The 26,757-nt window shown below is 45.2% G+C and overlaps 1 protein-coding gene across 3 annotated transcripts in view; it reads left to right on the top strand.

The window, feature by feature from the left end:
- RhoGAP100F (Rho GTPase activating protein at 100F) overlaps positions 1 to 18,905 on the top strand; it is a 587,716-nt gene extending 568,811 nt beyond the window's left edge. For all 3 annotated transcript variants that reach the window (XM_070099441.1, XM_070099442.1, XM_070099440.1), the window contains 4 exons: positions 8,132 to 8,818; positions 11,830 to 11,990; positions 12,766 to 12,961; positions 15,905 to 18,905. In XM_070099441.1, the coding sequence (XP_069955542.1) occupies positions 8,132 to 8,818; positions 11,830 to 11,990; positions 12,766 to 12,961; positions 15,905 to 16,386 (1,526 nt within the window). In that variant the 3' untranslated portion in view covers positions 16,387 to 18,905. The remainder of the gene's footprint in view (positions 1 to 8,131; positions 8,819 to 11,829; positions 11,991 to 12,765; positions 12,962 to 15,904) is intronic.
- The last annotated feature ends 7,852 nt before the right edge of the window (positions 18,906 to 26,757 follow it).

The raw sequence follows: 26,757 nt of genomic DNA, 5'->3' as shown, positions 1-26,757 counted from the left end.
AATGGTAGGAGTATAAGTATTAAGATAGATGAGCTAAGATTACTTGCATTTGAAGATAATATATATATTATTGCTATAACGGAGACCTGGTTCAACCTGATAGGGTCAACAGGAAGGGTGGTGGAGTGGCGATGTATGTCAGTGATCATTTAAATTGCTGTGTTAGACAAGACATAAGATTAGAAACATCGGACACAGAATCTGTTTGGCTACAGTTTCTCGAGGGACGTGACAAATTAATTTTGGGTGTAATTTATAGGTCCCCAAATCTTGGTAAGGAGTGCAGTAAGCTGCTATGGGACGAAATATATATGGCATCTAGATATGAAAATGTTGTGTTAATGGGAGATTTTAACTTTAGCAAAGTGATTGGAACAATTTGACAGGAAATCCTGAATCTAGTGTCTTTCTTGATACGATTCATAACAGATAGGCAGCAGTTTGCATCAATGGGGAGAAATCGGAGTGAGGGCGCATCACAAGTGGTGTTCTACAGGGGTCAGTGTTGGACCCTATGTTGTTCCCTAATCATAGTTTATTATCATCCTGTTCTACAAAATTTATCATTTCTGGAATTTCGCTAGTATCTTCCTGAGTAAAAACTGAGAGTTAATAAGAGTTAAAATTTTTACACATTTCCTTATCACTGTGAGTGATCTGACCTGAGTTACTTTTAAGTGGGCCTATCTTGTCCCTAATCTTACTTCTGTATCTCTGAAAGAAACCTTTTGGGTTAGTATTCGAATCCCTTGCGACTTTAACTGTACAATCTCTTTCTTTAGCTTTTCTTATTCCCTTTTTTATTTATTTCTTTAACTGAATACATTGTTTTCTTAACTGCCCCTCTCCTCTTTTGATACGCCTGATGAGATGTTTTGATCTATTGCTTATCCATTTGGGATCATTTTTGGTTGATCTAATTTCCTTACTTTGAACATAAGTTGTCTGGCAGCTAGAACTATGCTCTGAAAAACGTCATATTGGTAACCAACACCACCAACCTGACCCATAGTCAGGGCATTCCAATTTAGCCCACCCAGGTAATTTCTTAGTCCCATGAAGTCAGCAAAGTGAAAGTCTGGGACAGAGATCTGATTGCAGTTATCTGGATAATTCCATGATATATTGAAACTAAGTGATTTGTGATAAATTTCCCCAAGCTCATCATTAACCTCAAAATTATTAACTAGTGATTCTTTGTTGGCAAGAACCAAGTCAAGCAGATTGTTGCCTCTAGTTGGCCCTGTCACAAACTGTTTTAAAAAGCAATCCTGAATCGTATCAAGAAAGTTACTAGACTCAAGATTTCCTGTTATATTGTTCCAATCACTTTGTCTGAAGTTAAAATCTCCCATTATCACAACATTTTCATATCTAGATGCCTTATGAATTTAGTCCCATAACAGCTTACTGCACTCTCTATCAAGATTTGGGGACCTATAAATCACACCCAAAATTAATTTGTCACGTCCCTCGAGAAACTGTAGCCAAACAAATTCTGTGTTCGATGTTTCTAATCTTATATCTTGTCTAACACAACAGTTTAAATTATCTCTAACATACATCGCCACTCCACCACCCTTCCTGTTGACCCTATCAGTGTGGAATTCCGAAGACTTTTCTCTATCTTTCAGGTTGAACCAGGTCTCCGTTATAGCAATAATATCTATATTACCTTAAGTAAGTAAGTAAGTAAGTAAGTAAGTAAGTAAGTTTATTCAGGTATACACAAATACAGTTACATAGAATTATCATATATAGCAGCATATGTGTAGAGAACCTAGGATAACCCAAAAAAGTCTTAGCTCATCTGTCTTAATAGTTAGACTCCTACTATTAGTACGCATAGTAAACTTTAAGGGAGCTAGTCACTCTCTGCCTACTACTGTCTCTCTTTATTTGTTGATCAAATGCTTTTCCCATCATTATGTAATCAATGCGACTAACCGCGTCACTAGATTCACTAGGCACACTTGCGCTGCATTTATAAAGGACGGTTTAAGGGGTGGATTCAGAATCCTTGTTGACCACTGATCACTTTCTCAATGAAGCGGTTATTTAACTGCTTCCGTGTGATCTTGTTATACACCGTCAGCAGTTCTGGGTTCTTCCCAAGCAGCTCATGCATGGTGTGGCAGATAGTGACCTGTTGGTTGTTTGTTACTGATCACTTCCTCAATAAAGCTGTTATCTAACTACTCCTGTATGATATTGTAATATACCATCAGTGTTTGGACTATGATCTTAATATTAATGAAGTTGCACTTAACTTCAGAGGTCACAGCATAAAAGGTCCAGCAGCTGCATCCTGAAACTTTTCCTTAGTGCCGGCCTCGGTCTTAGGTCCCGAGGAGCTGAAACAGGACAGAATGGATATGTGTTAAGCCCTGCCTGGACAACATGTTCCACTGTACCAGATATGCACCTGGTGAGATCATATCGTTCCTGGGTTAGACGGATCGCCCATACATCACGGATCTCTGAAAGGTTAATTCGAATTATCTACTCCTGACTACATCCACCAGATGTGTCTGTGATGAGGACGTCTTCACTTCTTACGTCGCTTTAGTCACGCTGTACGTCGTTTAGGAATACTATGGACAGTTCGTCGTACACACTAGCGTTCTAGTTCATTGTACACTTAGACTGTTCAATACACAGTACACTCGTCGACTTGTTTCAATGTCACTTGACTTTACCGTCACTTGTTTACAAGATTAACTCGTCAACGTTAATATGTCCGTGGTAATGTACAATGGCACGGAGATTTAGTGAGGATACCTCGCTTAGAGTTACATCTGCATCTCAACGCCTTATTTCTTCCTCAGTTCTCCCTGGAGACTGTCAGAGTTCGACTCTCACGAGGCGCACACTGCGGTCACAGATCTGAGCAAATATCGCAGTGTGGACTCGTCCGGTCACTCGCTCACTCGTTAGATCATCATTACTATCTCTTAAATGATCTTGAAAGAAAGATACCGTGGTGCCACTGGCGTCCCTTATTATGGACGCAAAACTGCTGACATGATGCCTACAGGTATAGGTGCCAGCTCTGGCGACGGTCGTAAACCAAGGTATGAGATTTCCTTGACTCCAATTAGCTATATCATTAGGCTACAGGTTTATTGTTGTTTTATTTAGGACTGGTAGAAAAAAAAGGAGTCTGGTGTCATTATGTCCACTCTGACATGCAGACTTGTTGAAACTACATGAGAATGATATGGAACCTCCTATCATCTCGAGGGCTGTGGGAAAGAGGGAGGGGTCATGACCCCCCCTCCTTGCTCCCCGCCTGTTGGAGGTAATTTGTCCATAGTCAACAGTTCTGGGTTCTTCCCTAGCTCATGGATGGTGGGGGAGATAGTGGCCTGTCGGTAGCTTCTTGTCTAACACCGTCAGCAGTTCTGGGTTCTTACGTACTAGTTGTATACCTCAGTCTCCTCAGGGCTGGACTTATTGACATCGATGCCTGTGTTATCCAGGTTCCATAATTTATCCACTGGTGAGGGAGGTTGTTGGTGAAGATTTTAGTCACCGAGAGAAATTGTCTGGTGATACCGATACCATGTGGAAAAAACTCGAACGGTTCAGGGCATTTATTGAAGGAAACGTGTCGCCAAGGGTGGCTTTTTCAGTCCTAATACAGAGGTAACTATGAAATGAGTATATTTAGTGGCAGGAGTCAGATGGAAAGCCGCGAGGTTAGTAGTAGCAGTAGTAATACATTTGTGGTAAGATAGTCACCAGGACACTTTCCAGACTCGTGGGAAGTAGCCCAAAGATGTGACCACCAGCTGTCGTCAGCGACTCGTGGGAAGTAGCCCAAAGATGTGACCACCAGCTGTCGTCAGCACAAACTTGCTTTAAAAATCACTTAGGATGGGCAAATCTATGAGCCTGACTCTGTCGAATTGAAAGTCAAGACCGTCAGTTGTACTTTGGCTTTCCTCACGCCAGCAATGGTCTCCAGCACACCTTATATCTGTATGATAGCGGGTAGTTTGTCCACCGCTACTCCTTCAACTATCTCAAGTTGGTCGCCCAGATAAACTGTGAATCTCGCTAAATCATAAGAATGTAAGAAAGAAGGAGAACTATAGCAGGCCTACCGGGTCATGCTAGGCCCGTGCACTGCGCCGCTAAACACCGACGATGTGCTTCTACACAGAAAGGACTTCCGAGCGCCCTGGTCAAATAATGTTATAGCCACGTTTTGTAATTCTCAGTCAGTAACTTCAGTAACTGGTAACGTGAGACACGTTACTGGTAACGCTGTGTGGGGCTACTTAACAATGTTGCTACGAGGTTCTGCTCAACGATGCAGAGGGTTGAGGCTGCTGTGATCCCATTGTCTGCAATGTCGACCTCAGATCTTGGGGCAAGTCTGTTTACTGCTCTCACAGTGACATGAGTTGCGGCTTGCTGACACCCATTTATCATGGGAGCCTGAGAGTTAGTGCATAATAGTGTTGTGGTCAACTCTGCATCATGAGCCTAGTTGATCAGGCCCTGATCCATCGGGAGGCCTGGTCATGGACCGGGCCGCGGGGGCGTTGATCCCCGGAATAACCTCCAGGTATGATTAAGTTGCATCCACTTCCAGGGTGGTCACCCAAGCAATTATGATAGAATCTCAGCTCCTGGGCCTTTGCTTATAGGTGGCTGATATAGTGTATGTAGCACAGTATGGGGTCCACTGAGGAACCACTTAGGTATACATGGTTTGGGTTCATTCGTTTTTATTAGCTCTAGTTGAAGATCGAGACACTTATGCAGCATATGGGAATCTTTATTTAGGAAACGTTTCGCCACACAGTGGGCGGAAACGTTTCCTGAATAAAGATTCCCATATGCTGCATAAGTGTCTCAATCTTCAACTTGTCGGTTTTTCAAACCATTCACCACATTAGCGCTAGTACCCTGGTCGGTTACTGGATGCACATTTACGAGTGCTGTTGTCAGCATTTGTCTTGCTGACAAGAGGTGTCTTTGGTGATGATTTGTCAAGTGAGGGCTTGACTTCGCAAGTATTAGTAGAATGCAAGACACAATATGTTGCAAACCCTGGTTACTCTCCTCACAGGAGAACCAGTGTTTGCCAAATTTCTATGGTCTTTTCTGGTACTTTTCTCTGAATGACTGTGCCGAACTCCCAGACACTGTCAGCAACGTCTTCATAAGATGACAGAGACCTGCAGCTGTTGTCCAGAGCTATTCTGAATGCTTGCAAGGAGTGGGAAGGTGAGGGAAGGTCCACCAGGTTATAGACATGTTTGGCTGTTATTCAATCCATATCACATTAAATAGATTCCAGGACTTGAACAGCGAGGTTATAATAAGCACCAGTTATATGGAGTCATTTGATAAGGTCGTAAGTTTTTCCCTTGACTTGAATCCTCGGGTAATCAATGTACATCCGACTGTAAGTGAGGGACTGGATGCTGTCAGTCATCTCCTCAAAAGCCATCCCATCACATGTTGGTAACGTTATTTGGGAGTATACTTGGTATACCTGGAGTGGGTTTCGGGGGTCAACGCCCCCGTGTCTCGGTCTGAGACCAGGCCTCGTGGTGGATCAGGGTTTGATCAACCAGGCTGTTGCTGCTGGTCGCATGCAAACTGACGTACGAACCACAGCCCGGTTGGTCAGGTACTGACTTTAGGTGTCTGTCCAGAGCCTTCTTGAAGACAGTCAGGGGTCTATTGGTAATCCCCCTTATGTATGCTGGGAGGCAGTTGAACAGTCTTGGTCCCCTGACACTAACATCTGTAACAACAGCTGCGGTAGCAGGTTATTATGTATGCTGGGAGGCAGTTGAACAGTCTTGGTAGCGGGTTACTATTGAACAGCCCCAGCAGGCTTGCCTCAGTTATGTCCTCCGTCCAGGACCTTCTTAAATCGGCAACAAGCTTTAAGTACAAGATTTTGTCTTTCACAAAACCATTCTTGCACGTCTTTGGGTTCATTGTCCTCTTCCGACTCCATCAATAGATTTTCCAAATTACCAATAACTGTGGGACAAGCTCGTTGTCTAATTTCCAGCAATTCTATAGTAGCTTCTACTTACACATAATCAATTGGATTCCCTTAAGTCAGTACCTCACAGGCATTAAGAGTCCTAGTGACCTGAACTTGCTCTCTGGAAAGGATAACTCTGGAATTCTCTAAGGCGGTCATGATTCACTTCTAAGTCAGCACAGAGACTTATCACTTCAGAATAGCGAGAAACAACTAAGTGTCCAGGACACACTATGCAGGAGATGCAGCATCCCTCCAGTGAAGAGCAGGGGTGCCATGAGTACGCTAAGAGACAACACAATAAGTGTCAGGGGTCCAAGACTGTTCAACTGCCTCCCAGCATACATAAGGGGGATTACCAATAGACCCTTGGCTGTCTTCAAGAAGGCACTGGACAGACACCTAAAGTCAGTACCTGATCAGCCGGGCTGTGGTTCGTACGTCGGTTTACGTGCAGCCAGCAGTAACAGCCTGGTTGATCAGACCTTGATGCATCACGAGACCTGGTCATGGACTGGGCCCGGGGGCGCTGACCCCCGAAACCCTATGCAGGTATGCCATATCCATCAGTCATACTGGATACCGCAGAGAAGACAGTGCGAAGAAACAAAGTGCTGTGTCCCCTGCCGTTATGTGGATGGATGACGCTGCCAATACCCTGGCCACCACCTTCCCCTGCCAAAATAGTGCGACACGTTTCTCCTTTTGAAGTGACTTGGAGATGACTACACCCGGCCGATCATTCTGACCAATACACCAGACAATGTCACTCTCAAGGCTTATGTGTACATGTTCACCATGGCTACCACTAGAGCGATGCACTTCGAGGTCGCCATTCACATGACTGCTGCTAGAAGGTCATGTACCAGGTTGCTGATTTTAGACCACAGAACGAGCTTTGTCGCTGGTGCTGCTTACCTCGAATAGATATTCGAACAGAGGTCCAGCAGATGTTACATCAGCAGTGTTATTGCTGGAAGCACTTACCTCCCAAGGCTCCCTGGCGAGGAGGGTTTTATGAGAGGCTTGTCGGCCTCGTGACGGGATGCCTGAAGATTCTCCATCATACACAGATTGACCTAGAAGAGTTCAGGTCAGTGGTGACTGAAGTTGAGAACAGAATTAATAACCGATCTCTGACATATGTCAGCAAAGATCTAGACACACTAAAACTGTGGAGTCTCCCTACGGCTTCTTTTTTCAACAAACCGGCCGTATCCCACCAAGGCAGGGTGGCCCAAAAAGAAAAACGAAAGTTTCTCTTTTTAAATTTAGTAATTTATACGGGAGAAGGAGTTACTATCCCCTTGCTCCCGGTATTTTAGTCATTAGATATGTGGACGTCGACTTGAGCCAGTACCTCCCATGTAAGACAGTCATGTATTAGATCCTAATTACCTTGAGTCTGACTAACTCAGATGGAAGTTGTAACACCTTAGCTCTGTCATCGAACACTGAGAGAAGGTCTGGTGTGAAGATTACCCTACGTCACTAAGGGAACACTGTGACCGCTCAGAAACATTGTGACCATGCACGCTGATGACAGTGGTACTGTCACAACAGTTAATGTCTTAAGCAAAGGTACTGTTCATACCCAGTCCATCGACAGATTGGTACCTTCAGTGTTGCACTGTCCAGTGAAGGAAACCATGAGCTCTCAGGTGACCCCAGTAGCTGCCCTACATCCTCAGCACCGGACAGCAGGGGAAACTAGACTATGTATCAAGGACATCATAGTCAGTGACTGTGTTTGACTCAGAACGGGTACAAGATTGACAAACAACATTTCAACAAGAAATTAACAAAAACTTAATTATCTGATTGGAATAGTTTCTGACTGGAACAGTTCTATTACTGGAGTGTCCCTCCTGACCCACGGTGGTCCAGGAGGGACATCTTGGTCCCTCCTGGACTACTATGGTCTCAGTATAACTTGACACTGGACCAGAACATACCACATCATCCTCACCTAGATACCAGTTCTGGTCAATTGATTTCATTGTATCGACAGATTCCTCTATTTTAATGTATGTAGATTTAACTGCCTCAGTGGCACAGTGTAGACTGAGAGGCTTCGGTGTAGGTATCTAAATGGTTTTCTTTACATTTCAGAGTTCTTAAAGTACAAAGTGGGCGTGAGTAACATGGGCGGTGTGAGTGAGGGCGTCTCTGGGATGCTATGGGTTCATCTGCTGGCCGGAAGAGGCCTAAAGGCTGCAGGACGATCTGAATTTCGTGACTTGTATTGCGTGCTTGAGTGTGATCGTGTGCACAAGGCACGAACGGTCGTACGAACTGGTGATCTGAACTTCGACTGGGACGAAACCTTCGATCTGGACCTCATCAACAACAAGGAACTAGATTTTCTAATCTACTCGTGGGATCCGCAGTTCAGGCATAAGTTGTGTTACAAGGGGTCAGTCCACTTAGTCAGCCTACTTAAAGAGTCCCCCTTACATCAGCTAGCTCTTAAAATAGAGCCTAGAGGGACACTATACTTAAAATTAAGGTATACACCTCCACGACAAGCCTTTCTACGAACTCCAGGGGTACGCAAGGGCTCCCTGTTCGGTCTGGACCTGGATTCGGTCTCTAACCGGGAGTCCGGTGGGGGAACTGTCCCTCTGATCATAGCCAGATGTGTGGCCGAGGTGGAGAGGAGAGGGCTGGACATTATCGGTCTCTACAGACTGTGTGGGTCTGCCACCAAAAAGAGGCTTCTGAGAGATGCCTTTGAGAGGAACCCCAGACTGGTCGACCTCTCCTCTGATAATGTTCCAGACATCAACGTTATTACTGGTTAGTACATGACTTTGTTAGCTAACTTGCTGCACTGCTAGTTACTCTCTTAGCTAATTTCCTAGACTGCTAGATTGTAAGTTAGCTTCTTACTAAGATTATATATATACAAACATTATTTCTCAGTCCACAGCAGAATTCGAACCTGCACACTATGCATCAGAGTACTTAAGTCACTGAGCCAGATCTCAGCACTGCGTACTCTGATGCGGAATGTCCAGGTTCGAATCCTGCTGTGGACTGAGGTGTAATGTGTGTAAATAATTTCGCCCATTTACAATGGATAAACAGAAGGGTAGACGAGGGGCGTGAACCGCGGCTCTTAAATTGACAGACCAACACTCTTCTGTCTTGCTTACTCAGGCCTCTACCAGGAAGGATACAAAGGTAATACTTGGTGCACTACGCCTCTCCTGTTAAGAGGCCTGGGTAGTCGACAAGCTACAGTGTTCCACTCTCAATTTACGAACTGCGGTTCGCGCCCTCCCAAGGTGTACATCTCAGTGTATAAAACATTGAGAGGTATGTACATCTAACTGAGAGGTGTATATCTCAGTGAATATAGATTGAGTGGTATATATATCTCAGTGTATATACACCGGTAGTTTACATTAATCAGTATTTTAGGTATTAAAGTATTCTTGACTAGTGGTGTACAGGTGACCTGCAGTCTTAAAGTCTATATATTACACCTGGGTCATTAAGACTGGTTGGTTGGTTAATGGGGTTTAAAGTCTATCTTCTACACGAGGGTCATTAAACCCCATTAACCAACCAACCAGCTTTAATGACCCTCGTGCAGTAGATAGACTTTAAACCCCATTAACCAGCCAACCAGCCTTAATGACCCTCGTGCAGTAGATAGACTTTAAACCCCATTAACCAACCAACCAACCAGTCTTAATGACCCTCGTGTAGTAGATAGACTTTAAACCCCATTAACCAGCCAACCAGCCTTAATGACCCTCGTGTAGTAGATAGACTTTAAACCCCATTAACCAGCCAACCAGCCTTAATGACCCTCGTGTAGTAGATAGACTTTAAACCCCATTAACCAACCAACCAGCCTTAATGACCCTCGTGTAGTAGATAGACTTCAAACCTAACCAGTCAATATGAATTCGTAACTAATCAGTAAATATGTATAATGAACTGGTATCCCTTCTAATAGGTATTCCTTCTAGTAGGTATACTTTCTAGGAAATATCCCCTCTTACTGGTATGTCTTCAGGCAGGTATCCTTCCTACCCGATGTCCTATGTAATTGGTATTCCTTTTTAGTAAGTATCCCTTCTAACTTGTATACCAACTAGATGGCATTCGCTCATAACCAATGTCTCTAGCCGGTATCCCCTCTAGCAAGTATTCCTAACCGATATCACATGAAGTTTGTATCTCTTTGGCAGGAGTCCCTCTTAACCAGTATCCCTTCCAGCTGGCCTTCCTCATATCCGATATCGTCTATTATACCAGTATCCCTTTTAACAAGCATTCTTTTAGCAGGTATTCTCGCTAGAAAGTATCCCCTTCATTAGGTAGACTTTCTAGCCAGTATTCCTTCTAAACGACATTCTTTCTAGCTGGTATTCCTATAGCTAGCATCCTCTTTTGCAAGTATTCCTTATAGTCAGTATCCCTTCTAGCAGGTATGTTTTCTAACCGGTATCCCTTCTAGAAGGTGTCCCTCCTAACCCATGTCCCTTCTATCAGGTGTCCGTCATTACCGGTATCCCTTCTAACAAGCATCTGACATTTATCGTTTCTCTCAGGTATTCCTTCTCTCAGATATTCTTTCTCTTAAGTATCCCTCCTCCCAGGTCTCTTAACAAATAACCGTTGTTGAATATATTCCCCCCTGCTAGACCTTCTAACAGATATCCCTCGTTGTAGATACCTCTCCTCCAGGGTTTGGTACGATGTATCCCTCCTCCTAGGTTTGATAAGATATATTCTTCGTTGCAGGTATCCCTCCTGCCAGGTCTGCTAACATGTATCCCTCGTTGTAGGTATCTCTCGTCCCAGGTTTACTAAGATATATCCCTCCTCCCAGGTATCCCTCCTCCTCCTAGGTCTCATAAAAGATATTCCTCGTTGTAGATATCCCTCCTGCCAGGTTTACTAACGAGTATCCCTCGTAGGTATCTCTCGTCCCAGGTCTACTAAGATACATCCCTCCTCCTAGGGCTCATAAGAGATATTCCTCGTTGCAAGTATCCCTCCTGCCAGGTTTACTAACGGGTATCCCTCGTAGGTATCTCTCGTCCCAGGTCTACTAAGATATATCCCTCCTCCCAGGTATCCCTCCTCTTCCTAGGTCTCATAAGAGATATTCCTCGTTGCAAGTATCCCTCCTGCCAGGTTTACTAACGGGTATCCCTCGTAGGTATCTCTCGTCCCAGGTCTACTAAGATATATCCCTCCTCCCAGGTATCCCTCCTCCTCCTAGGTCTCATAAAAGATATTCCTCGTTGTAGATATCCCTCCTGCCAGGTTTACTAACGAGTATCCCTCGTAGGTATCTCTCGTCCCAGGTCTACTAAGATACATCCCTCCTCCTAGGGCTCATAAGAGATATTCCTCGTTGCAAGTATCCCTCCTGCCAGGTTTACTAACGGGTATCCCTCGTAGGTATCTCTCGTCCCAGGTCTACTAAGATATATCCCTCCTCCCAGGTATCCCTCCTCTTCCTAGGTCTCATAAGAGATATTCCTCGTTGCAAGTATCCCTCCTGCCAGGTTTACTAACGGGTATCCCTCGTAGGTATCTCTCGTCCCAGGTCTACTAAGATATATCCCTCCTCCCAGGTATCCCTCCTCCTCCTAGGTCTCATAAGAGATATTCCTCGTTGCAAGTATCCCTCCTGCCAGGTTTACTAACGGGTATCCCTCGTAGGTATCTCTCGTCCCAGGTCTACTAAGATATATCCCTCCTCCTCCTAGGTCTCATAAGAGATATTCCTCGTTGCAAGTATCCCTCCTGCCAGGTCTGCTAACAGGTATCCCTCGTTGCAGGTATCCTGAAGGACTACCTACGGGAGCTTCCTGAACCACTCTTCACCAAGTGCTTGTATCAGATGCTGGTTGACGCTCTGACAGTTATGCTTCCAGACGACCCGCAAGGCAACGCTAAACTTATGTTCTCAATATTAGACTGTCTACCCAAGGTCAACAGGGTGAGTAACTGGTCCTTAGACTGTCTACTCGAGGAGTGACTGGTCCTTAGACTGTCTACTCGAGGAGTGACTGGTCCTTAGACTGTCTACTCGAGGAGTGACTGGTCCTTAGACTGTCTACTCGAGGAGTGACTGGTCCTTAGACTGTCTACTCGAGGAGTGACTGGTCCTTAGACTGTCTACTCGAGGTCAACAGGGTGAGTGACTGGTCCTTAGACTGTCTACTCGAGGTCAACAGGGTGAGTGCTTCTTAGACTGTCTAACAGCTCATGTTCTCGATATTAGACTGTCTAACAACGGCCAACAGGTAGAATGTGTGGTTCTCAGACTTAGTCTAACAACGGCAAACGGGGATTAATTATCAGTTTTAGGCTGCACAAGATCAAGAGGTTGATCAACACATATTAATAACAATGGTAGAATTGTCAACAAAAATATTGGGTAATTGGACACAGAAACAACTAATGTGACAGTTTATTGTGGCAACGTTTCTCTCGTCTTGACTAAGCGTCTGGAGAGCGAAACATTGCCACAATAAAATGTCACATTAGTTGCACTTGTGTCCATTTACCTAAAAGATATCAGACTGTCTCGTAACAGTCAACGGGGTGACTCTTCGTTGCTCAGATCAACGGTAAACAGGAATAATTAACTGTTCTGGATTGTACCTCCGGGTTATCCCTGTCTAGTTAACCCGCCCAGTTAATCCAGACCAATAAAATCCTAACCCAATAAAATCTCTACAAATCCTCAACTGGATTTGTTCCTCCCACAGATGACGCTGTTTCTCTTAATGGATCACTTACGACTGGTCGCCAGCCAATCAGAGAGGAACAAGATGACCACTCAGAACCTGGCTATATGTTTTGGGCCAGTTCTGATGCTCCAAAGTGAGGGTGAAGACGCTATGGATTTTCATCAACCAATCAGTATTCTCAAGTTCCTGCTGGACCTCTGGCCCTCGAAGTCAGGTAATGTTTACGTTCATTGTTTTCTAGGTTCTTGAAGACTAGGCGTGGAGTGTGAGGGCTCTTGAAGACTAGGCGTGGAGTTCGAGGGCTCTTGAAGACTAGGCGTGGAGTTCGAGGGCTCTTGAAGACTAGGCTTGGAGTTTGAGGGTTCTTGAAGACTAGGCTTGGAGTTTGAGGGTTCTTGAAGACTAGGCTTGGAGTTTGAGGGTTCTTGAAGACTAGGCTTGGAGTTTGAGGGTTCTTGAAGACTAGGCTTGGAGTTTGAGGGCTCTTGAAGACTAGGCTTGGAGTTTGAGGGCTCTTGAAGACTAGGCTTGGAGTTTGAGGGCTCTTGAAGACTAGGCTTGGAGTTCGAGGGCTCTTGAAGACTAGGCTTCTACTTCCAGGGTTCTTGATGACTAGGCTTGGAGTTTGAGGGCTCTTGAAGACTAGGCTTGGAGTTTGAGGGCTCTTGAAGACTAGGCTTGGAGTTCGAGGGCTCTTGAAGACTAGGCTTGGAGTTCGAGGGCTCTTGAAGACTAGGCTTGGAGTTTGAGGGTTCTTGAAGACTAGGCTTGGAGTTTGAGGGTTCTTGAAGACTAGGCTTGGAGTTTGAGGGCTCTTGAAGACTAGGCTTGGAGTTCGAGGGCTCTTGAAGACTAGGCTTGGAGTTTGAGGGCTCTTGAAGACTAGGCTTGGAGTTCGAGGGCTCTTGAAGACTAGGCTTGGAGTTTGAGGGCTCTTGAAGACTAGGCTTGGAGTTTGAGGGCTCTTGAAGACTAGGCTTGGAGTTTGAGGGCTCTTGAAGACTAGGCTTGGAGTTCGAGGGCTCTTGAAGACTAGGCTTCTACTTCCAGGGTTCTTGATGACTAGGCTTGGAGTTTGAGGGCTCTTGAAGACTAGGCTTGGAGTTTGAGGGCTCTTGAAGACTAGGCTTGGAGTTTGAGGGCTCTTGAAGACTAGGGTTGGAGTTTGAGGGCTCTTGAAGACTAGGGTTGGAGTTTGAGGGCTCTTGAAGACTAGGCGTGGAGTTCGAGGGCTCTTGAAGACTAGGCTTCTACTTCCAGGGTTCTTGATGACTAGGCTTGGAGTTTGAGGGCTCTTGAAGACTAGGCTTGGAGTTTGAGGGCTCTTGAAGACTAGGCTTGGAGTTCGAGGGCTCTTGAAGACTAGGCTTCTACTTCCAGGGTTCTTGATGACTAGGCTTGGAGTTTGAGGGCTCTTGAAGACTAGGCTTGGAGTTTGAGGGCTCTTGAAGACTAGGCTTGGAGTTTGAGGGCTCTTGAAGACTAGGCTTGGAGTTTGAGGGCTCTTGAAGACTAGGCTTGGAGTTTGAGGGCTCTTGAAGACTAGGCTTGGAGTTTGAGGGCTCTTGAAGACTAGGCTTGGAGTTTGAGGGCTCTTGAAGACTAGGCTTGGAGTTTGAGGGCTCTTGAAGACTAGGCGTGGAGTTCGAGGGCTCTTGAAGACTAGGCTTCTACTTCCAGGGTTCTTGATGACTAGGCTTGGAGTTTGAGGGCTCTTGAAGACTAGGCTTGGAGTTTGAGGGCTCTTAAAGACTAGGCTTGGAGTTTGAGGACTCTTGAAGACTAGGCTTGGAGTTTGAGGACTCTTGAAGACTAGGCTTGGAGTTTGAGGACTCTTGAAGACTAGGCTTGGAGTTTGAGGACTCTTGAAGACTAGGCTTGGAGTTTGAGGACTCTTGAAGACTAGGCTTGGAGTTTGAGGACTCTTGAGTACTAGGCTTGGAGTTTGAGGACTCTTGAAGACTAGGCTTGGAGTTTGAGGACTCTTGAAGACTAGGCTTGGAGTTTGAGGACTCTTGAAGACTAGGCTTGGAGTTTGAGGACTCTTGAAGACTAGGCTTGGAGTTCGAGGGCTCTTGAAGACTAGGCTTCTACTTCCAGGGTTCTTGATGACTAGGCTTCTAGTTCGAGTGTTGTTGAAGACTAAGCTTCTAGTTCGAGGTCTGGAGAGACATAATATAAAATTCTTGCGAGATAAAAAGAGAGAGATAAACGCAGTATAATGCCATCATTTACTGACAACGTTTCGCCCACAGAGTGAGGTGAAGAGGCAGGTGACGTGTGAATGGAGTATTATTTTCACTATGAACATCTTGGACAGATATGTGGTTGGTAAGTGTTGGATTTCGAAAAAACTTGCCTAGTATATGCCATTAGGCCTACTGTAGTGTTAGGTGTGAGAAGGACGACTCTACCATAGGCCAGTAGGCCTTTGTGTTCGTTAATACATGACTTATTGCTATGCCGAGTAGCAAAGAAAAATCATCCTGGGTAGAGGTTGAGCAACAAGTCATATATTAACGAACACTGTAACAGGCCTACTGGCTTATGTTAGAATCGTTCATCTCACAACTAACACTGCAGTAGGCCTAATGTCCTATGTTAGGCAGGTTTATTTCACACCCAAGACAGCAGTAGGCCTACTGTTCTATGCTAGGCAAGTCAATCTCACAACTAACACAGTTTCAACACACCTCACCTGGCGCCTCACTTCACAACACTCCTGTTACATAGGCCTATCTAATTTTAGAACTGTAGATTTATTTGTTAATTAATTTGAACGATTACCTTGAAAATACCTTTTTTTGGGATTATTTTTATGGATTTCCCCTGCTTTTGTGTATTTTTAAGGGATAACTTTAAAAATCTCGTTTTTTTGTGTGTGTACGGTACCTTGGTATACGAACTTAATTCGTTCCAGAAGGCTGTTCGAGTGGTGACACCGAACGAATTTATTCCCATAAGGAATAATGCAAATTAGATTAATCCGTTCTAGATCTCCAAAAATGCGCTTACAAAAGCACTTACAAAAATACACTTACATAATTGTTGGTGTTGGTAGCTGTTCGTATCCTGAGGTACCACTGTACTAGATTTAGAAATGTAGAATTGTTCGTGAATGTTAGCAGGATTCTGTGACACTGTTTGTTCCAGACAGCTCGGGAAGCGGTAGCAGCGAATGTTCGGAATGCGCGGCCTTCGCATCTCGACTCAGCGAGGTGGAAAGTCGGGAGTACCGCGACGCGCATGAGCACGCCGCGATCCACTCCGCGGACCACACCGACCACCACGCAGTCCCCAGGCTCCGGGAGCGACTCCTCCCCGAATCCTCCTGCTAACCTGCGGTCCAAGTTGGTGCTGGGGGCCATGGCCACGAGTGCCGCAAGCGGGGAGGCCCTGAGTGGCCCCGAGGCCCTCAGTGGCCCGGCTAGCGAGCCCTCGGCTCCTGGGTCCACCTCCACTACCTCCACCCCGACCTCATCCATAACCTCCCCGCCATCCACAACCACCGCCGCCCCTACTAACTCCCTGCCACCCGGGGCGTCAGAAACGACGTCCGACCTCACTGCCACCCGCGGCCTCGACCCGGAGACTGAGACCGAAGAGGACAAGGACGAGGCCGAGACAGTCTCCAGCTGAGGACCTCGCCTTAGCCGAACTCCCGTTCAGAATTCTAGCTTCAAAAGTAAAGCCTCCAAGACTTCAGCTAGCTAAAGCACTGAAGCCAGTGCGTCGATGTTACTTTGCTGTTAACCCGTCAATCCTCGCCGGTCCCTGATCCAGGGACCTGTTGTTGCTAGCTGTTGGCATGCTGACGATGCGTCGAAGACGTACAAAGACGTCTAATAGTTGCAGTCTCTGGGGACGTCAGGTGTAGCCTCACCTAATTCTTTATTGGGTATGTAGCACCTAATAATAGGTGACTAGAAGCTGTGAACACTTCAAGTCCCTTGGAACGTGTTAATCCCCTCCCCTGACACCTGAAAGTGGATTTAAATCCCTTGTAATCCACAGGGACATCAAGGAAGAATTCTGTCTCCCTCAGGTGAGATTAAATCCCCTGGTAATCCACACCTTAAAACAGGATTACACTTGTCAGTAAGTTATGTTGTCAACTTTAAACAAAAATAAAAACCCTTAAACAGTGGCGTAGGTGACCTTCATTAGGTGACTAAGGTCCCTTGGTGTACATCCAAAGACTCAGGTCCCCCTCCTACGTCTTTGAGAGTCGGGACGAGGCACAGGTGATCCTCATTAGGTGACTGAGGTCCCTGATATACATCCAAGGACTCAGGTCCCCTTCCTACGTCTTAGGGAGTCGGGACGAGGCACAGGTGACCCTCATTAGGTGACTGAGGTCCCTGGTATACATCCAAGGACTCAGGTTCCCCTCCTACGTCTTAGGGAGTCGGGACGAGGCATAGCGCGGGCTATATGCAACTATCGTTACAAATCACTGCCACGAACATTCAATTTATCTTGTCTTCTAGAAGGGATATTGAGCTCTCTCTCTCTAGTTGAAAAGTGTCGTAGTTTACCATGTAGAGCCGTTGATGAGAGGGATACCAGCCTCTACTGCTGTAGACGGGGTATACCTTGAGTCTGTACCCTACACTGCCTCGGACGGGGGTTATACCTTCAGAACATACTCTGCTACAGAAGGCTGGGTATACCTCGACATAAGAAGGGGTATCAACCTCCTCATTGAGAGTACTCCAGAGTACCAGGGAGGGATACCCTCCAGCAGTACCAGATAGGGATACCCTACAGCGGTACCAGGGAGGGATACCTTCCAACAGTACCAGGGAGGGATACCTTCCATCAGCACCAGAGTCCGTGGTGCTGAGAGGAATGTCATGTCACTGCAGTCAGTTCACTGTAGTCACGTCCCTGTAGTCACGTCACTACAGCCATGTTATTGCAGTCATGAAACTGCAGTCACCTCACTGTAGTCATGTCACTGGAGTCATGTCACTGCAATCATGTTACTGCATTCATGCCATTGTAGTCATGTCACTCCAGTCATGTCATTGCAGCAATATCACTACAGTCATGTAGCTGCAGTCATGTCACTGTGGTCATGTCACTTTGGTTATGTCACTGTGGTCGCGTCACTGGAGTCATGTTACTGTGGTCATATCACTGCAATCATGTCACTATACTCACATCACTGCAATCATGTCACTGCAATCAGGTCTATGCAGTCATGTCACTGCAGTCACGTCACTACAGTCAATCACTGCAGTCATTCCACTGTAGTCATTTCACTGTGGTCATGTCACTGTGGTCACGTCATTGCAGTCATGTTAGTGCAGTCATGTCATTGTGGTCATATCACTGCAGTCACGTCACTACAGTCACATCACTGAAGTCATGCCAATGCAGTCATGTCGCTAAAGTCGCATCACTGCAGTCATGTCACTACAGTCATGTCACTGAAATCATATCAATGCAGTCATGTCAGTGCAGTTACATCACTGTAGTCATGCCACCACAGTCGTGTCACTGTGGCATTAGAGTCATTTCATTGTGGTCACGTTACTGTAGTCATGTCACTACAATCATTTCACTTTGGTCACGTTACTGCAGTCATGTCACGATAGTCATGTCACTACAGTCATGTCACTTTGGTCATGTCACTGTCACTTTGTTCACGTCATTGCAGTCATATCACTCCAGTCATGTCACTGTGGTCATGTCACTGGAGTCATATCACAGCAGTCATGTCGCTAGTTATACCACTGCACTCATGTCAGTGTGGTCTTGTTACTGCAGTCATGTCACTGTAGTCATGTCTCTGTGGTCACGTCACTGCAGTCGCGTCACTGTCGTCACGTCACTGCAGCCATGTCACTGGTCACATCGCTACAATCATGCCACTGCTAACATCACTGCAGTCATGTCACTGTGATCACGTCGCTGCAGTCATGTCACTGTGGTAACGTCACTGCAATCATGTCACTGCAGTCGCATCACTGTGGTCATGTCACTGCAGTCATGTCACTGTGGCCACGTCACTGCAGTCATGTCAGTGTGGTCACATCACTGCAATCATGTCACTGGTCACGTCATTGCAGTCATATCACTGTGGTCACGTCACTGGTCACATCACTGCAATCATGCCACTGCTAACATCACTGCAGTCATGTCACTGTGATCACGTCGCTGCAGTCATGTCACTGTGGTAACGTCACTGCAATCATGTCACTGCAGTCGCATCACTGTGGTCACGTCACTGCAGTCATGTTATCATGATCATGTCACTGCAGTCATGTGACTGATCACGTCACTGCATTCATGTCACTGTGGTCACGTCACTGCATTCATGTCACTGTGGTCACGTCACTGCAGTCATGTCACTGGTCACGTCACTGCAGTCATGTCACTGTGGTCACGTCACTGCAGTCATGTCACTGTGGTCACGTCACTGCAGTCATGTCACTGTGGTCATGTCATTGCAATCATGTCACTGAGGTCAAGTCACTGCAGTCATGTCACTGCAGTCATGTCACTGTGGTCACATCACTGCAGTCATGTCACTGTGGACAAGTCACTGCAGTCATGTCATTGCAGTCATGTCACTGTGGTCAAGTCACTGCAGTCGTCATTGCAGTCATGTCAGTGCAGTCATGTCACTGTGGTCACGTCACTGCAGTCATGTCACTGTGGTCACGTCACTGCAGTCATGTCACTGTGGTCACGTCACTGCAGTCATGTCACTGTGGTCACGTCACTGCAGTCATGTCACTGTGGTCACGTCACTGCAGTCATGTCACTGTGGTCATGTCATTGCAGTCATGTCACTGTGGTCAAGTCATTGCAGTCATGTCAGTGCAGTCATGACAGTGCAGTCATGTCAGTGCAGTCATGTCAGTGCAGTCATGTCAGTGCAGTCATGTCAGTGCAGTCATGTCAGTGCAGTCATGTCAGTGCAGTCATGTCAGTGCAGTCATGTCAGTGCAGTCATGTCACTGTAAAATGTTATCACAAAGGCATCGAAATTCCATTTTTTTTTTCTAACTGATGCTGGTTGATGCTGGTTGATGCTGGTTGATGCTGGTTGATGCTGGTTGATGCTGGTTGATGCTGGTTGATGCTGGTTGATGCTGGTTGATACTTGTTGATGCTGGTTGATGCTGGTTGATGCTGGTTGATGCTGGTTGATGCTGGTTGATGCTGGTTGATGCTGGTTGATGCTGGTTGATGCTGGTTGATGCTGGTTGATGCTGGTTGATGCTGGTTGATGCTGGTTGATGCTGGTTGATGCTGGTTGATACTGGTTAATGCTGGTTGATGCTGGTTGATGCTGGTTGATACTGGTTGATGCTGGTTGATGCTGGTTGATACTGGTTGATACTGGTTGATGCTGGTTGATGCTGGTTGATACTGGTTGATGCTGGTTGATACTAGTTGATATTGGTTGATGCTGGATGATAATGGTTGATACTGGTTGATGCTGGTTGATGCAGGTTGATGCTGGTTGATACTGGTTGATGCTGGTTGATACTAGTTGATATTGGTTGATGCTGGATGATAATGGTTGATACTAGTTGATGCTGGTTGATGCTGGTTGATGCTGGTTGAGGCTGGTTGAGGCTGGTTGATGCTAGTTCATGCTGGATGATGCTGGTTGATGCCGGTTGATGCTGGTTGATACTGGTTGATACTGGTTGATGCTAGTTGATGCTGATTGATGCTGGTTGATGCTGTTGATGCTCGTTGACACTGGTTGATGCTGGTTGCTTCTGGTTGACACTTGTTGATGCTGGTTGATGCTGGTTACTGCTGGTTGATGCTGGTTTATGCTGGTTGATGCTGGTTGATGCTGGTTGATACTTATTGTTACTGGTTGATACTGGTTGATGCTGGTTGAAGGAGGTTGATGCTGGTTGATGCTGGTTGATGCTGGTTGATACTGGTTGATGCTGGTTGATGCTGATTGATGCTGGTTGACACTGGTTGATGCTGGTTGATGATGGTTGATACTGGTTTTTGGTGGTTGATGCTGGTTGATGTTGGTTGGTGCTGGTTGATGTTGGCTGATGCTGGTTGATGCTGGTTGATGCTGGTTGACGTTGATTGGTGCTGGTTGATACTGGTTGATGCTGATTGGTACTGGTTGATGCTGATTAATACTCGTTAATACTGGTTGATGCTGGTTGATGATGGTTGATACCAGTTCATGCTGGTTGATACTGGATAATGCTGGTTGATGCTGGTTGATGCTGGTTGATACTGGTTGTTGCTGGTTGATGCTGGTTGATGCTGGTTGATACTGGTTGATGCTGGTTGATGCTGGTTGATGCTGGTTGATACTGATTGATGTTGGTTTATACTTCTTGATGCTGGTTGATACTGGTTGATGCTGGTTGATACTGGATGATGCTGGTTGATGCTGGTTGATACTGGTTGATGCTGGTTGCTGCGGGTTAATGCTGATTGATACTGGTTGTTGCTGGTTGATGCTGGTTGATGCTGGTTGATGTTGGTTGGTGCCGGTTGATATTGGTTGATGCTGGTTAATGCTGGTTGATGCTGGTTGATGCTGGTTGATGCTGGTTGCTGTCGGTTGATACTGGATGATGCTGGTTCATGCTGGTTCATGCTGGTTGATACTGGATGATGCTGGTTGATACTGGTTGATGCTGGTTCATGCTGGTTCATGCTGGTTGATACTGGTTGACGCTGGTTGATGCTGGATGATGCTGGTTGATACTGATTGATGCTGGTTAACGATGATTGATGCTGGTTGATACTATTTGCTACTGGCTGATGCTGGTTGATACTGGTTGATGCTGGTTAATGCTGATTAATACTGGTTGATGCTGGTTTATGCTGGTTAATGCTGGTTGATGTTGGTTGATGCTGGTTGATACTGGTTGATACTGATTGATGCTGGTTGATGCTGGTTGATGCTGGTTGACGCTGGTTGATGCTGGTTGATAGTGGTTGATACTGATTGATGCTGGTTGATTCTGGTTGATACTGGTTGATGCTTTTTCATGCTGGTTGATACTGGTTGATGCTGGTTGATGCTACTTGATGCTGTTTGATGCTGGTTGATACTGGTTGATGCTGGTTAATGCTGGTTGATGCTGGTTGATACTGGTTGTAGCTGACTGATATTGGTTGATGCTGGTTGATACTGGTTGCTGCTAGTTAATGCTGGTTGATGTTGGTTGATGCTGGTTGACACTGGTTGATACTTGTTGATTCTGGTTGATTCAGGTTGATGCTGGTTGTTGCTGGTTGATGCTGGTTGATGTTGGTTGATGCTAGTTAATACTTTTGACATCGGTTGATACTGGTTAATGCTGGTTTATGCTGGTTGTTACTGGTTGACACTGGTTAATACTGGTTGATTCTGGTTGATTCAGTTTGATGCTGGTTGATGCTGGTTGAAACTTGTTGATTCTGGTTGATGCTGGGTAATGCTGGTTGACACCGGTTGATGCCATTGATGTTGGTTGACACTGGTTAATACTGGTTGATTCTGGTTGATTCAGTTTGATGCTGGTTGATGCTGGTTGAAACTGGTTGATTCTGGTTGATGTTGGTTAATGCTGGTTGACACCGGTTGATGCCATTGATGTTGGTTGACACTGGTTAATACTGGTTGATTCTGGTTGATGATGGTTGATGCTGGCTGAAACTGGTTGATTCTGGTTGGTGCTGGTTGATGCTGGTTAATGCTGGTTGACACCGGTTGATGCTGGTTGATGTTGGTTGATACTGATTGACACTGGTTGATACAGGTTGATTCTAGTTGATGCTGGTTAAGACTGGTTGATGCTGGTTGATGCTGTTTGATGCTCGTTGTTTCTGGTTGACACTGATTGGTGCTGGTTGATGCTGGTTGACACTGGTTGATACTGGTTGATTCTGGTTGATGCTGGTTGATGCTCGTTAGCACTTGTTGATGCTGGTTAAGATTGGTTGATGCTGGTTGACACTGGTTGATGCTGGTTGACACTGGGTGATGCTGGTTGATGCTGCTTGATGCTGGTTGATGCTGATTGATGTTGGGTGATGCTGGTTGACACTGGTTGATGCTGGTTAAGACTGGTTGATGCTGCTTGATGCTGTTTGATGCTGGTTGATATTTTGTGATGCTGGTTGACACTGGTTGATGCTGGTTGATGCTGCTTGATGCTGGTTGACCCTGGGTGATGCTGGTTGACCCTGGTTGATGCTGGTTGATGCTGGTTAGCACTGGTTGATGCTGGATGACACTGGTTGATGCTGGTTGATGCTGGTTAAGACTGGTTGGCACTGGTTGATGCTGGTTAAGACTGGTTGATGCTGGTTGATGCTGGTAACACTGGTTGATACTGGGTGGTGCTGGTTGACACTGGTTGATGCTAGTTGATGCTGGTTGACACTGATTGACACTTGCTGACACTGGTTGACGCTGGTTAACACTTGTTGACACTGGTTGATGCTGGTTGATGCTGGTTGATGCTGGTCACCAGCGTGTAAAAAAAAATTACGTTCTAATATATTCCAGCGTAAAAAAAAAAAAACCTGGAATATATTCTGTCTCGTTTATTTTATATCGGAGTTGTACCTCCTACTTCCTATTGTTCATTTTTGCTGTTGAGGAAATTCAAGTCGTTCTGGCCACCTCACTGACGCACAAAACTTCGACACCTGACGATTTTGGTTCATAATTTCCTTGAGATGATCTTTGATAAGGTTCTGAAGGCTCAAGTGGGACCTCATACCACTGCAAGGCTCAAGTGGGACCTCCTCCCACTGCAAGGCTCAAGTGGGACCTCATCCCACTGCAAGAATCGAGGTGTTGACATTCAAAGCCTTGAACATTCAGGGGGAACGAGGTCAGATCCTCTCTCCCCAGTGGAGTTCCAGTCAGGGTTTATCCTGGAATTGGTTCATCTCTCTCTCCAGGATTATTAAGAACTAACCCGTGGATTGGATAGTATGTGCAGGCGACTTTACGGTCTCTCTTCTAGCGAAATTACCTTTGTTTTACCCCAACTGGAAACGCAACCAGGAAAATGCGATTCTCAAGAGATAGTATTTAAGAAGTGTCTTTAGCTCTAAACTGTGTCTAGACTATGTCTAGCTATATCTAGACTATTTCTAGCTATGTCTAGACTATGTTTAGCTCTGTACAGAGCCAGACATAGTCACAATTGAAGAAAGAATCAACAGTATGTTAGGTAAAGTGTGTTACACTTGCACTATTGTCCAACCCCTGCCACTGTCTAAGGAGAGCCAAAATTGTACCAAGGAAAGTGTCGGAATACGGTGACATGAACATTCCTCTGGGACCTATCGCTGACCCATGTCTGTAGTAATATATTGCATGTATCGTACTGGGGTATTGATGGAAGCTGATCCTGAGATCAGCCTGATGGGCGTCTGTAAATCTTTTGGGTGAGTTTTCTTGTATCTTAGAGCATACAGAACTGCTTAATATTATTACATATGTAAATAAGGTGAACTGTATCATTCTGTGTGTGAGTTTAGAGACGCAGATGGTGAGAGTTCATAGTTGTTTTGGTGGTATTTTTGCCTAGAATTGGTAAATGTGAGGAGAGGGCCGTTATATGCTTGAAGTGTAGGAAGCAGTGTAACCCAACTTTGTAAGCCCACTGGCCCTCTTCCCTTGGGGGCGAAATGCCCTCGGCCTATTCTGAAAGTTGAAATGGTGAGCTTGATTCAATATTAAATCCTCTAGGACTAATTTGGTGGCTCTGTGAAACACACGAAGCTTGAAGTTTTAAATCTAATCTCTCATTTAAATTCCCAACATAAAAATGCATATTAAACCGTTTTAAAATTAGTAATGTACACTAAAACAATTGGAAATGTGTATACTGCTTTTCTGAATTCAGAAAGAGGTCAGCTAAGAGACGGTACAAGGTTAGGAAGCATTTACCTAGAAGTTCCACTAGAATATTTGGAACAAGAAGCATGTGTTACCTTTATGTATTTACTAGGAGGTGCGACATTTGTTAGAGAGTTTGTCTAGATTGTGACATAATGAGGCATGGTTTTTTTTTTTTTTCCTAGCTGTAAGGTAACATTTGTGGTTTAAAAGAGTGTGGTTTTCCCGTCTTCTCTGGTGGAATGGTTGACAAAATGTTGAGTGAGAAAAGAGGTTAGTTGATTGTTATTCTTCTTACCTTAGACACGCCCTGGGGAACACATCTCCCCATAAGCGCCTTTGTCTGCCCCTATTCTGCAAAGGGTTGAATCCACACAAACTTGCAGGTGTGTTTCCTCCCCTGGAAGGACGAAACGTGCTATGGTGTCTATTGGAATAGCGATATCATCCCTTACTAAGTAATGTCGAGGTCAAACTTCAATTTAAAATTTAGCCGGCAACTGTGACATCTTAACCACGTCCCTCCAGAGTTGAGGATACATAAGTGTCGTATATATGAGTGTCCCTGTGTGTATAGCTCCCTTCCTGGCCTCCTACAACAGGAACATCCCTACAACAGGAACATCCCTACAACAGGAACATCCCTACAACAGGAACAGTCCTCTTTTAGTAACAGAGCCCAGAGACTACCCTAACTTTTGTACATAAACACGACTGTTTAAAAGTAATTAATTCTATGTATATGAAGGTGTTTAAAAACCAGACTGTTGTTTATATATATATATACAGAGGTAAGATTTGTTTTATGAGCGGAACATAAAGTACTAGAAATGTAACATGATCAGGACTGTTAGAAAATATAGAAGCTTTCAGTGTTAGAACACTTAGGAAGAATTAATTGTGCTTTGTACATATCTGTGTAATGATTTCCTGGTCTAAGGGGACTGACCCTTTGATTCCCTAAGTGGAATCCCTTCGCTCCTGTGGTCCACTTCTAACCTTCAACCCTTTAATCAATTACAACTGTAGTTGACAAAGTCTTTTTTCATGTGTCAGAATGGTATGTAATAAACGATTATTTTGTATTATTTACAGAGGAGTTACCCATTGTAAACACAGTCTCACTAAGATCTATAATAGTCTCCCGTCTGCCCAGTCTGGTTCTGATGTGCCAAACTAACATTACCCACCCCTACCCTCATGCCCATTGTGAAAAATTGATTGGGGTAGTGATGAATGGGTATGACGTGGTGCCCACCTCTCTCAGGGTATGGTAGTAATGGGTAGTCTTCTGGAATAAGAAGGCAGTATGGCCTATTTCCCAACAACAACTGTCAACTAACACCCAGGTACCTATTTACTGCTAAGTGAACACTGGTAGCAGCAGCAGCAGGTGTAAGGTGACTTGCCCATACGTCTCACCCTGCCCAGGATGCAACCCACAATAGTCAACTAACGCCCAGATACCTACTTACTGCTAGGTGAACACAGACAGTAGAGGAAGGTACTAGGTGACCAGTGTAAACACCTGTCATATATACTTTCTATACTCCCAGTGAATATATTAGGAGAGCACCTAACTCCTGTCAGTCCTAATCATCTCATTTACGGTTCCTAATTAGCGTTGGTTACCTAATTACTACCGACTAGAGTTCTAAGATCACCTATTAAATCATATGACAACTATGTACTCAGACTAATTTCCGCGTGTGAACCTACTCCAGCACCTAGTGTGGAGCTGTGAGGACTACCCAGGTGCTCAGTACATGTACAATGTATACCAGTACATGTACAAGGTATACCAGTACATGTACAAGGTATAACAGTACATGTACAAGGTATACCAGTACATGTACAAGGTATACCAGTAAATGTACAAGGTATACCAGTACCTGTACAAGGTATACCAGTACATGTACAAGGTATACCAGAACATGTACAAGGTATACCAGTACACGTAAAAGGTATATCATTATATGTATAAGGTATACCAGTACATGTACAAGGTATACCAGTACATGTACAAGGTATACCAGTACATGTACAAGGTATACCAGTACATGTACAAGGTATACCAGTACATGTACAAGGTATACCAGTAAATGTACAAGGTATACCAGTACCTGCACAAGGTATACCAGTACATGTACAAGGTA

The sequence above is a fragment of the Cherax quadricarinatus genome, chromosome 67 (assembly GCF_038502225.1).
Source record: "Cherax quadricarinatus isolate ZL_2023a chromosome 67, ASM3850222v1, whole genome shotgun sequence".
In the NCBI taxonomy this organism is placed as follows: Eukaryota; Metazoa; Arthropoda; class Malacostraca; order Decapoda; family Parastacidae; genus Cherax; species Cherax quadricarinatus.
The sequence above is the reverse complement of the archived record's forward strand: the minus strand, read 5'-3'. Positions and strand labels throughout refer to the sequence as shown.